This window comes from Diabrotica virgifera, chromosome 4 (assembly GCF_917563875.1).
Source record: "Diabrotica virgifera virgifera chromosome 4, PGI_DIABVI_V3a".
In the NCBI taxonomy this organism is placed as follows: Eukaryota; Metazoa; Arthropoda; class Insecta; order Coleoptera; family Chrysomelidae; genus Diabrotica; species Diabrotica virgifera.
The window spans coordinates 236,992,734-237,009,203 of record NC_065446.1 but is presented as its reverse complement, the minus strand read 5'-3'; the positions used below and the strand labels follow the sequence as shown (position 1 = coordinate 237,009,203).

At 32.0% G+C, this 16,470-nt stretch overlaps 1 protein-coding gene across 1 annotated transcript in view; it reads right to left on the bottom strand.

Annotated features, from left to right (window-relative positions):
- Positions 1 to 16,470, bottom strand: part of LOC114328904 (transferrin) — an 86,653-nt gene that overhangs the window by 26,317 nt on the left and 43,866 nt on the right. Inside the window, exons 4-5 of the mRNA XM_028277884.2 lie at positions 14,359 to 14,649; positions 2,981 to 3,239 (exon numbers count right to left, since the gene is read on the bottom strand). Of these exons, the coding sequence (XP_028133685.2) occupies positions 2,981 to 3,239; positions 14,359 to 14,649 (550 nt within the window). The remainder of the gene's footprint in view (positions 1 to 2,980; positions 3,240 to 14,358; positions 14,650 to 16,470) is intronic.

Genomic DNA, 16,470 nt, shown 5'->3' with positions numbered 1-16,470 from the left:
CTACAGTACTACATACGGAAGTCCGCTGGCTTTCCAAAGGGAATTGCTTACGGCGGTTCTGCAGTCTCATGGATACTATTATCGAATTTCTGATAACTACTGACCCCACACTGAGTACAACATTACAAGAGAAGCGAAAAATGACATCGCTTAACTATCAGATATTTCTGAAAAATTAAATGGAACGAATCTGGAATTACAAAGGAAGAACATAAATATGGCCAAAGCGAAGGGAGTAGTCGGAGCATTCATTGACAAATTATCTATTTTTGAAGAAAATATACAGAGAGGAGGTCTGACCAAATTCCCCAGAAATCATCATGCGTGTTATTCTGAGGATCATTAAACATATTGCCTCCACCTTGGAGGGGATTTGAGGTACATAGCTATTAACCAACATTGAGTCAGACATAAAGAAATTATGTGAGTATCACCAGGCCCAAGGGAGAAATTAACAATTATTACTAACCATGTTCACCAACACGTGGACAAAATGCAAGAGGCACAAGATCGAAATAGAGGGAAAATTATGAGAGAGATCTATGTCCAGCAGTGGACAAGCGAAGATTGAATGATGACTTACCATGTATCATTTTACAAAATGTAAAAATAAATCAATATTGTACTGAATAATTTTTTGTTTCAATTTAATTGGGGAGGGGGGCGATTATAGTATTCACAACCGGTGAAACCTGTCTAAGGGGGCGATCATGGGAAAAAGGTTGGGAACCACTGTATTAAACGGCTCGAGTATAGTAATTTCATATTGTCTTCTTTGAATTGAGATGACTAATTACCTAGGTAAATTAAGAAACGGTGTAACACCTATCTCGAGAAATACACTTCCAAATGAAAAACCAAAAAACAAATGTTTAATATTTTTTAAGAATCTATATAATGGCACCAAACTCTTTGAAGGTGGGGCGACGGACCAATTTGAAAGCTTAAATGGGGAACCACAATGGAGATTAGGATTCTACTTCAAAATTTAAATGTAAGTTTTATGATTTTTTTTTCAACTCGGTATAGATGGCGTTGTAATCACAGGAAAACCTGTACAGATCCGAAGCCTAGAAACAAATTTTTATGGTATGGAATACAGTGTTTTAAGAATCTTTTGTAGAATCAAAATCTGCAGTAAAAATAGGGGTTTCTATTAAAGATTTCAATGTTATCCTCTACCCCATCCCCAGGGGGTAGGGTGGAGGGTCATGGTGTCATTGGATAGATTTTTGAAAAATATTGTAAACGTGTTTTTCAGTTTTTCATTAAAAAGCGTATTTCCAGAGATATTAGACCGTTTACATAATTTTTCTGGGGTAAAATCTAAACAAGCTGTAAGTATTATAAAGTGCACATAAATAAAAACATCATAAATAAATATCAAAATTGCAACCTTGCACAGAAAATTGCAACCTCCATTTGGATGAAAATAATATTAGCAACATTAACTCACCTTCATCATTGAGAACGAAATAAAGAGCCTGAAAAATAACAAAAGCCCCGGAATAACAGAAATATCGGTCGAAATGATAAAATCAGGAGGGAAATGACTACAAAAAAAGATATATGACCTGATAAAAAGAATATGGGAAATAGAAAAAATGTCAGAAGAGTGGACCATAGCAAGGATATGCCCTATACATAAAAAGAGGTGATAGAATGCTATGCGAAAACTATAGAGACATCGCACTACTAGAAATAGTTTACGCACAATAGTTTAATATCGGAAAAAATGTTGGGAGAATAAAAGGTAGGTTTTAGAAACAACAGATCAACGACGGACCGAATATTTGCCTTAAAAGAAATACAGACTACCTGTTACGCACATAAAACAGTACTATATGCTTTGTTCATCGACTCTAAGCAGGCCTACGACACAGTAAACAGACAGCAGATGTACGAACTGATGAAAGAATTGGGGATACCAAGTAAAATTGTCAGGATGGTAAAGATGACGATGGAAAACACAACAATAGAAATAGCATGGAAAGGGTATGCATCCAAAACGTTTGAAACCGAGGAAGGATTAAGACAAGGAGACCCACTATCAACAACTGCATTCAATCTAAAATTGGAAGGAATAATCATTAAAAGCAGAATAAATATGTAAGAAACGATATTTAAAAACGGCTACCAATGCTTGCAACATTTGTTTGCAGATGGTCTGACACTATTAGCAACAAGCAAGAAAGAACTACAATAATGAAAAACATAATGACAGAAGCCAAAAAATTTTTATGATAATGGGAGAGATCCAAAAAGAAAAGTAAAATAACATCATAGTACAAATAGATGGAGAGTCAAAATAGATGAAAATGGTCATGAGGAAGAGGAGATAAAGGCGAGAATAGCTAAAGGAAATAAAAAGTATGGAGTATTACGCACATTAATGAAATCCAAATACGTATCAAGAAAAACAAAAATCAGAATTTATAACACTGTTATCAGACCTACAGTAACATACGCATGCGAAACATCGGTATTGAAAAAGTCAGACACAGACCTTTTAGAAAGATGGGAGGGAAAATGCAAAGAGATATGAAAGCGTGAAAATAGGTCAGTGGAGAAGAAGAACCAATAAAGAATTGGAAGAACTATATAAAGAACCAACGATCACGACGACGATCAAAGCACAAAGAATACGGTATTTGGGACACATCGAGAGAATGGGAAGTAAAAGAATGCCAAAAATGGTACTCGCACGAAGACCAATACAAAAGAGAAGGAAAGGCAGACCAAGGAAAAGATGGAAGGACAGTGTTTACGATGATCTGAAGAAAAGTAACATTGAGAGATGGAAAGAACTAGCATTGGACAGAAGGAGATGGAGGGAGGTGGTGAAGGAGTGTATGAAAAGACTGAAGTGTAATTAAATAAAATTTATAAGACTAAAATAAAATGCAATCAGAAATGTAAACATTTTAGCCCTAGGCCTACAAGGCCTGTTGAGCTTAAGAAATAAAAAATATTAACTCACCTTCCTGTTACGATCAGTCTATTCAGTTGTTTGGTCCATACGCAAGGAATGGTCGTGCTAATAGTGTCATTAGGACAAAGATATTGGTACCTATCAGCATTGGTACTTTTGTTTAGAAACACTAAGGCTCTGGAAAGGCTTGTGACGGCTACATCTCCACCAGATTCGAGGCAATTCAAGGAATCGTTGAATGGAGTCTTGTAGTTGACGTTGCATTTTTCAGGTCCACAAAGATCACATAGGTTGGAATATTTAGATTCTACAAATAAATGAAATAAGCTTTACTTTAGTCTTTGATAAATACGAAGGCTACCCATAAAGTAGCCGCTAGTATAGTGGTAGTCGCTAGGTGCAAGATCCGGACTATATGGCGAAACACCTCCCACTTTAATTGAAGAGACAAGTTCATCAGTCACAATGCTTGGCCACCCACTTCGTTCTTTATCGTGTACACTGATTCGACCGTTTTTGAATTTAATGCACCATTGACGCACTCCACCTTCAGTGATCACATTGTTCCCATTAACAGCACAAATTTCGCGATAAAGGGCCTAGCCGGGTAAGATGATGAAAAATGCCCCCAACTCGATTCGAATTGCATATAGGTCAACGTTTGGCACATATAGAGAAACTCACTTTCTGAAATTGTTAGCCCCCTAGGTGGTCACGTGACCCACCTAGAGCCTAATTGGGCTTTTTATATTTCTTATTTTTTATCTCGGCCGCATCGAGAGCTAGCGAAAAACTTTAAATAAAAAAAGTTGTAAGTTTCAAAAAGTTCTGCCCGAAAATTTTTTTTTTATTATTTTTTGGCGGAAAATTCAAATTTTAGGACGATTTTAAAATTTTAAATGAATATAAAAAAATAACAAAGACATTCGTTCTTACGAAAAAAAATTATACCGTGTATTTTTGCATAATGTTTCACCCTGAATTTTTTCAGATTTTTAAAACTGGTGAAACGTATTTTTAAAAATAAAAACCCTATTTTTTCGCTTTTTGATACAATTTTATACAGGGTGTTTAAAAAAGGTAACATCGTCACTAGGATAGGTTAAAAACTGAAAAATAATTGGGGTTTGCCTAATAAAATTTTTGAAGTTATACTTCTTTACCGGCGATATGAGGGTGCATTTTTATATGTTAAAATCTATGATCCCGGCGCATGCGCATTATAACTTTGTTCTGATTGGATGTTCAAATGACATGTCAAAAATTATTCAATATGGCGGCTGTGGCACAGCTGTACTTAGATTATTTATGGTTGTTGCGTTTTAAAATTTGTGTGAAAAGAAACAACAAACAAAAGTTAGTTAATAGTTATACTGCCTTTTTAAATAGTTTTCATATACATACCTATATTTTTGGACTTTTGGACTATTTTGGACAAGGAAAACTCATTCTAATTTGGTAAGTAGTTTTTATTATAATCATATTGTAATTATACATTTGGATTAGGTTGAAATACAGTAGAGCGTCGATTATCCGAACTAATTGGGGGGCATAATTATTTTTGGATACAATATTGAAGAAAATTGAAGATATTTTAAGCGTCAATTACTAACGCTTGCTCGGATAATCGACGCTCTACTGTACATTTATTTTCTCAAGAATGGGGATTTTAGAGAGAAATCCCAAATTAGGTCCGATTTTTATTTTTAAATTATGATTTTTTGGCGTAGATTTATTTATCTAGTAGGTATGTAATGCTTTGATTTACATACTTAATTTGATTACCAACAAAAGTTCTACCAATCTTCATCTAATATATTGTTTTCTTACTGTTTTGTTATATTTTAATATTTTCTTCCACAAAATTTAAACTACATAATTTAATTATATTCAAAACAACTGTCAAACAGTAAAATGTTCAGTTACCTTATTTTTCCACATGACAAATAATGTGGAATTGGACGAGTGAGTCTAGGCTTCGATTACGAATCAAAGCGCCCAGAAATTCACGGGTTCGATTCCCGATGCAAGTTTTTATTTTTTTATGCATTTTATGATTGTAAGTATATTTGTTATATAATTTTTTTTCAGAAAATGCTTATTTAAAATTTTTGCCAACAATTATTATCGTTCAGAAATAATTTTTTTCTTTGTGGCATTTTTCAATGTGTTTATGTGCGTTTTATTCTTTTATTTTTAAAATTTTTGGTATTGTCTTAAAAATCACATAATATGTAGTAGAAGTATAACTTCTTACGTGCGTACAAAGTACACACACATTCATTTTTTAATGTCATCCATTTTCAAGATTAAAGAAAACAAAATCTTACACATTTTTTACGATTTTGCCGAAACTACTGGCAACATTGTAATAAAATTTGGCAAGTTTTAAGAGGTAGTTATTGTTCATTTTTTGACATACAATTTTATATTCATCATTGGCGCGCATACGGGTAATGATCTGAACTTTTTAAAGAAAAAAAGATAGTACGCCACTGACATATTTCAAATTAATAATAATTTTTGAATTCCTCGTCCAATTTCGGACAAAAAATCTTTCCACCCTTTTTTTCATACGACGCGACGTTTTCATGCAAACAATAAAATAGCTTACCGCTTGAAAAGTATCGGAATTATGTTTTTCTATGGATGTACATATTATGTCTATAATGTAGTAGATGTATTGGGACCGTGCAAGTTCGGCAAAGCGACACCTATTTCTACGCTCTGCACTTTTATTCGCACTTTTAATTATATTGGCCAATTATATTAGTCCTGGTTACTGGATAATTGTCAAGGCCATAGGCCAAAAAAATAATAAGAAGAAAAAATAAGATTCAGGTTATGTTATTAAATCGTAAACAATTGTATGTAGTAAATAAAATTAGTTATTAAAATGCAGTACTGCAAGCAAAATACAATTAATTAAACTTACCTTTATATAATAATTGCATATCATATCAATATTGTGGAGCAACATATAATTTTTGTTCTTCAATGACAGTAGATATGAAATCTACGTCAATTTGACAATTTCAATTGACAATATGAATTATTGAAGAAAGTTGCAATATTTCTCCGCTATTCGCGCACGATCGTTTCACGTATCCCTTCCAAGTACTTGCACACCGCGAATAGGAACTTACATAGAAATTCGAATACTTTGTAAGGATTAAAATATTTTATTTCTTGCATAAAAATGGCGCGTCGTATGAGAAAATAGGAAGATAGATTTTTTGTCACAAATTGAACGAGGAATTCAAAAATGATTATTAATTTGAAATATGTCAGTGGCGTACTATTTTTTTGCTTTAAAAATTCAGAGCATTACCCGTATGCGCGCCAATGATGAATATAAAATTCTTAATTGTATGTGAAAAAATCAACAATAACTACCTCTTAAACCTGCCAAATGTTATTACAATGTTGCCAGTGGTTTCGGCAAAATCGTAAAAAATGTGTAAAATTTTGTTTTCTTCAACGCCCTGTATCTTGAAAATGGATGACATTACAAAAATTTTTTATTAAGCAAACCCCAATTATTTTTTAGTTTTTTACCTGTACTAGTGACTGTGTGACCTTTTTTAAACACCCTGTATAGAATTGTATCAAAAAGCGAAAAAATGCGGTTTTTTATTTTTAAAAGTACGTTTCACCAGTTTTAAAAATCTGAAAAAATTTAGGGTGAAACATTATGCAAAAATACACGTTATAAATTTTTTTCGTGAGAACGAATGTCTTAGTTATTTTTTTATATTTATTTACAATTTTAAAATCGTCCTAAGATTTGAATTTCCCGCCAAAAAATAAAAAACATTTTTTTCGGACAGAACTTTTTGCAACTTACAACTTTTTTATTTAAAGTTTTTCGCTAGCTCTCGATGCGGTTGAGATAAAAAATAAAAAGCCTAATTAGGCTCTAGGTGGGTCACGTGACCACCTAGGGGGCTAAATATTTCAGATAGTGAGTTTCTCTATATGTGCTAAACGTTGACCTATATGCAATTCGAATCTAGTTGGGGTCATTTTTCATCATCTTACCCGGCTAGGCCCTTTCAATTGGTGTTGTTTTTGATCGCGGCACACATTTCAAACAGCTATTGTAAAATAACGAGAAGAGACAGTGACTTCGCGCCAGCAAGGCTGGACAGCTACTGAATACTGAACGGAGGAACGCCACGGCCAAGATGCTAAGATGGCCGCGTTAGCCCCGCCCCTAGAGGCTACAGATCAAAACGTTACGAAAATTCTGGATAGCCCTCGTATCTTACACTAAGTATTGTGATGATATACCAGATTAGATCATGTGAGGTCGTGAAGTCATGCATCCTCTCTGCACTTCGACCTATAGAGATCTTTTGTGCATATGACATATGATGTTACAAACAGAATAACTTACTTAGAATGAACACAATGGCCAAAAAGATGAAATAACATCTTTTGTAGACGATAAGTACGTTATGAATAATTTATAAAAGAAATAAGTAGGCTAATAAAGTATAGATAACTGAAGAACGACTTAGTTATTTTTCTGAAACGTTTCAGAAACACTTTTACAGTTATACAGAAACGCATATATACGATATTAATTACATTATTTCCTAGAGCAATCAAAGACTGTAACTTATTCCGTCATATGTCTCTTCTCTTGGAACCTACCAACACACGGTATGTAATGCGTGATAGCTGAAATATTTTGTCGTCTTTAGGCGGTCTTTGTCTTTGCGGTTTTTGTATAAGCCCTTCGCTGTCCTTTTAGATATATGTTCAATTTGTTCTACCAAACGAATTATGGCATTCTAAATTTTTATTTAGATGATAAAATGATTCTTGAGTCGATATATTTCGCAATTGTTGTCCTTCATAATTGATTTTTAAAAAACGGTCTAAAAATTTGCCCCTCCCAAGTGTTAAGGACTGTTACACTTTTCGGACTCAGCGACAACAACAGCAACAGTGACAGACAACTCGGCTATTTCTAGGATGTGCCAGACAAGTCAGCTACAACTGACTTGTCTGGTATGCTAGATAGATCGTTTCAATGAGGTAGCTTTTGGCCCATTCCACTGAGACCTTTTCATATCTATTCTGGTCCTCTAGCCCTAGCCTTAGATTACATTTTCTAGCCCATCATTTTTAAAAGGTCTATTTATTTCGAGACTGAATCTTTCATGTAGCTCTTTACTTTGGCTTTTCTTCGCCTAATGCAAAGAACCGCACATTTCCCAGGCTGCCACACTGACATAAAATGTGCTTTACTGTTTCTCCTTCTACGTGACATTTAGGAGACAGAATCTGCATAGGTCATCATCTGCCAATCCCATCAGCTTCAACTCTAATTCAGCTCACAGTGTCGTGTTAGCAGACCTATTATTATGGCATTGACTGTTTTCCTGTCTTTGCTTATTAGATCTATCGTAAATTTTGCCAAATGTTCTGTACTCAACTGTTTTGTCTGTCTTTGCCTTGTAAATTCCTCCACCATTTCAGAAATTTGTGAGCTATCACTTTCTTGTAGCCGTTCCTGTTACTGCCTTATCAATGCAGCAGAAGGGTTGTTTGACCATTTCATCTTAGTCTGGGCAGATTATCGGAGAATGGCCATTTTCGAGAAAAGTTATTTACCAGCAACTTTATTGCTGGAATCGAATCTTATTACTGTATATGTGAATAATATAGGTATGCAAAGTCCGCAGATAGTGTGCTACTTTTTTTATAAACAAAATGGCACCCGAAAATCGTGTTTTTTTTTCAATTTTTGCTCTATAACTCCAAAGACTTCAACTTTACACCAAAAACACTTAAATAAAAATTCACCGTAATTAAATTCTGAATAGAGACGTGTTTTTCCCGATTTACTTCGACGAAAGTTTTCCCCGGAAAATGCGGGGTTTATTTTTATTTCTTTATTTATTTAAATCTTTATTTTTCAATTAAAATTTTAGATAAGTAATTGTTTATCAATAATTAAATAACTTGGTAATATAAAAGCTCTTTTTAACTATGATTTTTGTATAAAAAGACACTGTACCTATCTAATGTACTTAACATAATTGAAATTGGACTATTTATGCGGCCGCAGGAATATTTTAAAATTATAAACAATTTTTTGGCTTATAAACAAATAGAATATATCGGGAAATATTAAATTAAATTAAATCATGAAAACGGTATTGGAAAAAAAGCGGCAGGACGCTTCTTTTTAAAGAAAAAACGTTTAATTGTGATGAGTGGTTTCTGAGATACAACCGGTCAAAGTTGACCGGCATTTACGGCAAAGATATAAACAATAGGATCATAATTTTCAAACCATCTCCTTTTTATTTCGGTCCTATTTCTCCACACCAATTTTCATATCTTCAAAATACTCATAACATATTGTTCTGAAGCTATTTCCTTGTGGCATTTTTATAATTAACAATTTATATCGGAAATAAGCCACAATTAAATTGAAAACAATAAAAAAAAGCAGTAGGATGTGGTTACCCATACTGAAAGAGGAAATCTATAGAAAGAAAATACCACGATTAGTAATTCAATAACATATCGAGTTAGTACATATTTTATATTTTAGTATTATGTACTTATATATCTATGTACTAATATTATTTATAATTTAAACATATTAAAGTCAGAATTTGGTATTAGTTCTTTGAGAGTAAATTAAATGTAAGACCAAATACTTACGTAGTCGGGATAGTATCACGAGGTTTTTTCCTGGTTTTCCCTCGTGATTTACTATGGAATCTCTAACGCGAGAATTTTACTGTCATCGTTACATGCTATGATTTTTTTGTGACGGATATTCTTGAGTTGGGGTTGATTTCATGTAATCGAATGAACTATCTTTCAGTAAAGTCGTCCCAGGAACGCAACTCATAAATATTGGCAATCTCATTTTAAAGTCTTCTACTTTAAAATGTATGTCTGAATTGCCAATATAAATGAGACAGATTAAATAAATTATTAGAAGAATTTTTTACTTAGCAACAACATTTTTGTTTAATCTAGTAGTATTTTGTATTTTGACAACGACACCCGATTTGGGCGTCGAAACGCTATTTTTTTCAATTTAATTGTGGCTTATTTCCCATATAAATTGTTAATTACTCATAACATATATTATTCTAATAAGAACTATGGATATTACGAGTGAAAATTGCCAAAAATAGCAAAATTCCAATAAAAAATTAGGTTGGAGAAAATGTAATCTCAAACTTCAAAATCGGTATACGTTAAAAAATGCATTTTCTCGGCTTTTCACGGAGCATTTTTTTTCATTCTTTTGTTCCCAAGTAACTCGAGTAGAGCCACCTAACTAACGCATTATTAAATGTCAAAGTTGCTTTTGTTTTGTTATAATAAATTTATTTATTTATTATAACAAAGAATTTTAATTTGTTTAAATATTGTTTAAATAATTATACAGCTTTCAAATAAGAATATTTTTGTTTTTAACGTTAAAAGGTACACTTGTAGTAAGTTTATCTAAAAAAAGTCTACAACTGGAAAAAATACGTAGTTTCCTTTTCTTATAAATAAATTAATCTATTTAACAAAACAAAAGCAACTTTGACATTTAATAATGCGTTAGTTAGACGGCTCTACTCAAGTTACTTGGGAACAAAAAAAGAATGAAGAAAATTTCTCCATGAGAAGCCGAAAAAATGCATTTTTTTAACGTATACCGATTTTGAACTTTGAGATTTCATTTTTTCCAACCTAATTTTTGATTGGAATTTTGCTATTTTTGGCAATTTTCACTAGTAATATCGATAGTTTTTATTATAATAATATATGTTATGTGTATTTTAAAGATATGGAAAATTGGTGAAGAGAAAGAGGACAAAAGTAAAAAGGTGATGGTTCGAAAATTATGATCCTATTGTTTATATCTTTGCCGTAAATGCCGGTCAACTTTGACCGATTGTATCTCAGGAACCACTCATCACAATTAAACGTTTTTTTCTTAAAAAACAAGCGTTCTGCCGCTTTTTTTCCAGTACCGTTTTCATGATTTGATTTAAATTAAAACTTCCCGAGATATTCTATTTGTTTATAAGCCAAAAAATTGTTTATAATTTTAAAATATTCCTGAGGCCGCTTAAATAGTCCAATTTCAATTCTGTAAAGTACATTAGATAGGTACAGTGTCTTTTTATACAAAAATCATAGTTATTCTTATGTATCGTAATTATTGTGGTTATTATAGCGAGCGTAAATTTTTAATTAACAATTCAATTGTTGCTAAACTGTTTATTCAATTTCCATCGGCTTCTGGAATTACAATCTATACAAAAAGAGCTTTTACATTACCAATTTATTTAATTATTGATAAACAATTACTTATCTAAAATTTTAGTTGAAAATTAAATATTTTGTTGGAAAAACCCGCATTTTCCGGGGAAAATTGCTCGTAAATAACTTTTACTTGTATTTTGCTAATTAGCTGATTTTTCATTACCTATGACCCTCGTGCCATATTATCCAGGCTACCGTAACTTTGTTATGGTATCCTAGTTTATTTAGGGCACCCTCACAATCCCATACCATTGAGTGCCTAAGGGTTTGTTTACTACGGAGACCAAAGGATGGTATCGCTAGTATCCTATTCTTAATTTTGGCGAACGCGCGCATTTAAAATAATGCATCTGGCGATCGAAAATATGGTAAATACGAGCAGTACGAGGGATACCAGGGAGCGAGGGTCGGCACCTCGTCATGAGCACAACTTTAGGCGCTGCCGTAAAGATGATTGTACCTCAATCTTCAAAAATGTAGAAGTACCGGCACTGAAATTTATCTGTATGTCCTTCGTGTAGTGTATTTGTTAGATATATGTTAATTTAAGTTGTCACCAATTATAATATTATATGAATAAATGACATTCGAGGATACCTTCCTTTTCTTGACGAAATGCCCTTGAAGATGCTCTAGGAGTGAAAGTATAAATTTTGCAAGATTAAATAAATAGTCGAAGTAATGAAGCTTAAAATAGGACAAAACCTCGCAATTTTTACAGAATGGATCGATTTGCTTGAAAATTTGAGAATAAGTAGTGGATAGCCCAAAGATCAGAATCTATATGATGCGCAAAGGCGCTTTGAACATGGAGGTGGTTGCCACCCCATCGCGGGGGTGGACATTTTTTATTATGTTTTGACCCCAAAAGTTGGCAAGACATTCATTCTAAGCAAAAAACGTTCTATACATTTTTTTCATAAAATTAATAGTTTTCGATTTATTCGCTATCGAAGGTGTTAGTTTTATATCGAAAAAATTAATGTTTTAAATCAGTTTTCTGCTAATAACTCAAAAAGTTTTCGTTTTATCAAAACAACTTTGCTTAACAAAAATGTACCTTTTGAAAAAATAAACAAAACCGTTTTTTTTTTAATTTTCTTTAAGACCAATAGTAATCGAGCTATACTTTATTATATGTTAGCTCTTCTTCGTCAAATGCTAAATATTGTAGTTTCAAAGTCAAAAGAAGGGAAAACTATGCATTTTTCGAGGATAATTTGTTGAAACTAATTTAAAGTATTTAAACATATCTATCCACAGAAATAAAAAAAGTCTCTAGCTCAAAAATTAAGTGACTTATAATGAAAAGAATGTCAATCCCTATTTTTTTGAGCGAAAAGTGATCGCAGTCAACCCCATAATCACCACCTAATTAAAATTAGTCATTTGTCTTATTTTGTCTTCTTTATTTATGTATTATTAATAGATTCTAGAAGTATGACCGGCTTAGAATTATTAGTTTTAAAAAGAATGGAGTTAAAAGCGAATAACGAATTTTTGTAGTTTGGTAAAAAATTCCCTTTTCTTCCGAATAGAAAGATTAGCCTCACAGACACGAAAAAAATGTTTCAATATCAAATTGTAGCCTATTTAATTCCCAAGAAATTGGTTTGCAAAAATTAAGTGAGATATTGATAATTATAACTTATAATAACATGCAAAAACCACCTTTACCAACCCTTTCAAAGTCACCTCTTTTTGCAACTGAGGATATTAAATGGATTTAATATCAACAGCCTATAGGTCTTGTGAAAACCTACAAAATTCTTTTTTACCAAACTTTCTAAGATAAAAAATAAAAAAGTTACGGTTAAAAAATCAATATATTTTTTGAACAAAAAAAGGAGAAATCCAATTGGAAGTATAATATAAGTTAGCGGTGTTTTTAGTAATTGGCCTTATTCATTCTTCTTTATTTATGTATTATTAATAGATCCTAGAAGTTTGACTGGCTTAGAATGATTGGTTTTAAAAAAACTGGAGTTAAAAGCGAATAACGAATTATTGTAGTTTGGTAAAAAATGCCATTTTCTTCAGAATAGAAAGATTAGCATCAGAGATACAAAAAAATGTTTAACAAACACACAATGTTTAACAAACATACAAAAATCAAACTAATTTGATTATTGTTTGTGAAATATTGTTTAAACAGTTGCATATGTTTAAACATAATAAACTTTTATTCTCAACTTAAAATATATGAACAAAGAAAGTTTTTTCCAAAAAAGTGTTATTTCAAAGGACAGAGCATGTGTTTTTATTTTGCAATAAACAAATTTATTTATTTATATCGAAATGTACTAAAAATTAAAATTTGTCAATCATTATCAAAGGTCATTGGAATGCCCAATCAGAGCAAACTATCCGCTGTCCTGCGCGTAGCACCAAAAAAAAATGTGTATTTAAAAAAATTCCTGACGCCGTAGTGGTTAACCGATTTTAATTTTGTAAATTGCAAATGAAAGGTACGGTATTCTTCTATATGTAAAAAAAAACTTGCTGTCTGCTTTATATTCAGTCCTGCAAGATATTGAAAAAATTAATTTTTTTTTGCGAAAGCTGGATTGCAAAATTTATTTTGCCAAATCTATTCAACCGATCTTAATGAAATTCACAGTATTATTTTCTTATATCATAAAGTTTTTCTTGGTAAAATATGAAGGTCCTAAGTGTAGCATAAATGGTTGAAAAACGTAAAAAGCGAATACTTATTTTTTATCGTTTTTTCGCAATTATTGCTATTTTGCAACAAGGGTGACAATTTTTAAAATTTTTAACGAATTCTATATTGTAGGAAATTTAATTGCGCAACTTTTGTCAGTACAACTTTTGTCAGAAATGAATACTTTCAAAGTTATAATCAAAAAACGAAGAAAAAATCCACTTTTTCCTTCATTTTTTGACATATTGATTATTTAAACAATGTTCCGGACCTTTTTGAGTGGGAGGCTAACTCAAATATTATTATATGAGTTATTTTCAAGCAATTTCTGCAAAAAATATGAGTCACCTCTCAACGTCCAAATGTACTAATATTTTTACAGATGCGCCCTGGTATACTAGTAAAGTACCACAAGTATTAGTTTACATAAATTTATAAACTTAAAAGGACATATACTTACTAAGATCTTTATCTAGGTCATCATTATCTTCAACCCATGGACCTGGACGACAGGCACTTCCAAAGAAATTTGATAAAACAGATAGTTCTTTTTCGATGAGTGTTGATGCCTGTTTATTCTCACAGTACGTCTGATTGGCATCAATAATCTTCTTTTCGAATTCATTCAGGACGAATTTCGTTACGAGTTCATCATGAACAAATCCAGGATGGCAGAACCTCTTTCCCCTTAAGCTCTCGAAGTTAGTGTATTGTTTGCGAACAACGACGACTGTCTGATACGGTTGGTTCTCTAAAAAAAGAAACATTTTATAAATCTAAATTAAGAGAGAGGGATGGTTTGAAATTTTTGATGTTTTTGTTGTTTTTGTTATTTTAAATAAAAGTACATACATAACTTCAAGAATAATCTCTTTTCAGATTGATCGGAGCAAAACTAGCGGAAATACAGCATGTTGAATATCCCTACCTTCGACTCACTCTACAGCAGCTTCGCGCCAGCGCGCTTGAGTGTAGTGAGAAACGTTCAACAGCTGTTCCCCTTTTCTTTTGTAAATTACTCCGCGATTCAAAAACATATTCCGGTGTGCATCAGTTTAAGATTTGACAGACAAAAAAGTGATTGAAAATAAAACTCGTCAAAAATTTAAACGTATTTTTCTTAAAACTGCTTTTTCCAAGGGGGTGCGCATTGTAACTCAAAAACTACTTGAGCGATCTATCTGAAATTTTACATATATTTTCTTTAGACATTTCCTGAGGTAACGCTGTCGAGATATTTTTTGTTTTATGCTTATTTTTTTGTTACAATAATAAATATGTTGATTTTCACCCTTTTTCATGAAAAATTTCCTTATTTGGACTTGGACTGAGTGATTCCAAAAACTCAAAAATCGCAAAAACTAAAAAACTCCATAGCGTTACCTCGAGAAACTCATAAGCTAATCCAATCTCTTTAATTTTTTTGTTTCACATGATCTAAAGACGAGGTCTGATGTCCATCGTAAAATGCAATTTTTTTGGAAGTGCCGTAAAAATCTGCCACCGTTGGCTTATTTTTCAATATTTTGCCTTTAAGTTTTTTTAGTATTCTTTGAAGTTTACTGAATGCTTATTTAATTTAAAAATAAAATAATTCTAGCATAGCTTAACAGAAATTAAAAAAACTGTGCTTGAAATGTTTATTTCAAACCATACCACCTTAACTCATTGTAGTAAAACGGGCACTATGATATTCCACCTCGGTATTGAGAAGGCATATTTATGTTCCGTGGACCTTAAGAAAGCATTTGACAGGGTCAAATTAAAGGACGTTATCCATTTGTTATACTCAAGAGAGGTGTCTATTTTTTTTTATATTTTTAAATGTATTGTAACAAAATAATTATTGACCGACCCTCGTATACCAGCCCCGGTCTCCACACAGATAGAATAATATCGATATTTCGAGATACGCGATGCAGCGGCAATGAGGACGTGCAAGTAAACGAATCTCGTAGTCATAACTAGAGATATACAGAACATTCCGGAATGACGGCTAGAGCATATAAATTGGGACGGATTTTGTAAATAGTTAGTTGATAATATAAATTCGATCTGTAGTCTAGTAAAATAAAATTCCACTACATGTAAATCACAATGTAAATTCGTACAGGTTGAAACTAATTTTATATCAAAGTTTAGGTGGAGACAAAAGATATTTTCAAGAAAGTATCCAAATCATACAAGGGGATCATTGTTTAAATAATTAAAAAGGGGGTCATTTTTGCAAAAAAATTACTTTTTTAACTGCTGAGGTCATTCAATTACTAATGAAGGTCTATAGGATTATTTTCTGCAAAGTTGAAGGGTAAATCTTTTACATAAGACTTACTAAATTAAATTTGACCCCCTATTTATTTAAATAACTGGATCTAAAACTTTAAAAACAAATTTGCAAAAAATTATTTTTAGCATTTTAAATAAGCATTATAAAATATCTTATTTTACAGGAGAAGTTGGGCTATGTTATCAGTATTAATAAGAAAAAAATCGGGCTAAAAATATTAAATATTTTTTGAGATATTGAATTTGTTTTTTAAATGTTACTCTATTTTCAATTGCAAAAACGCGG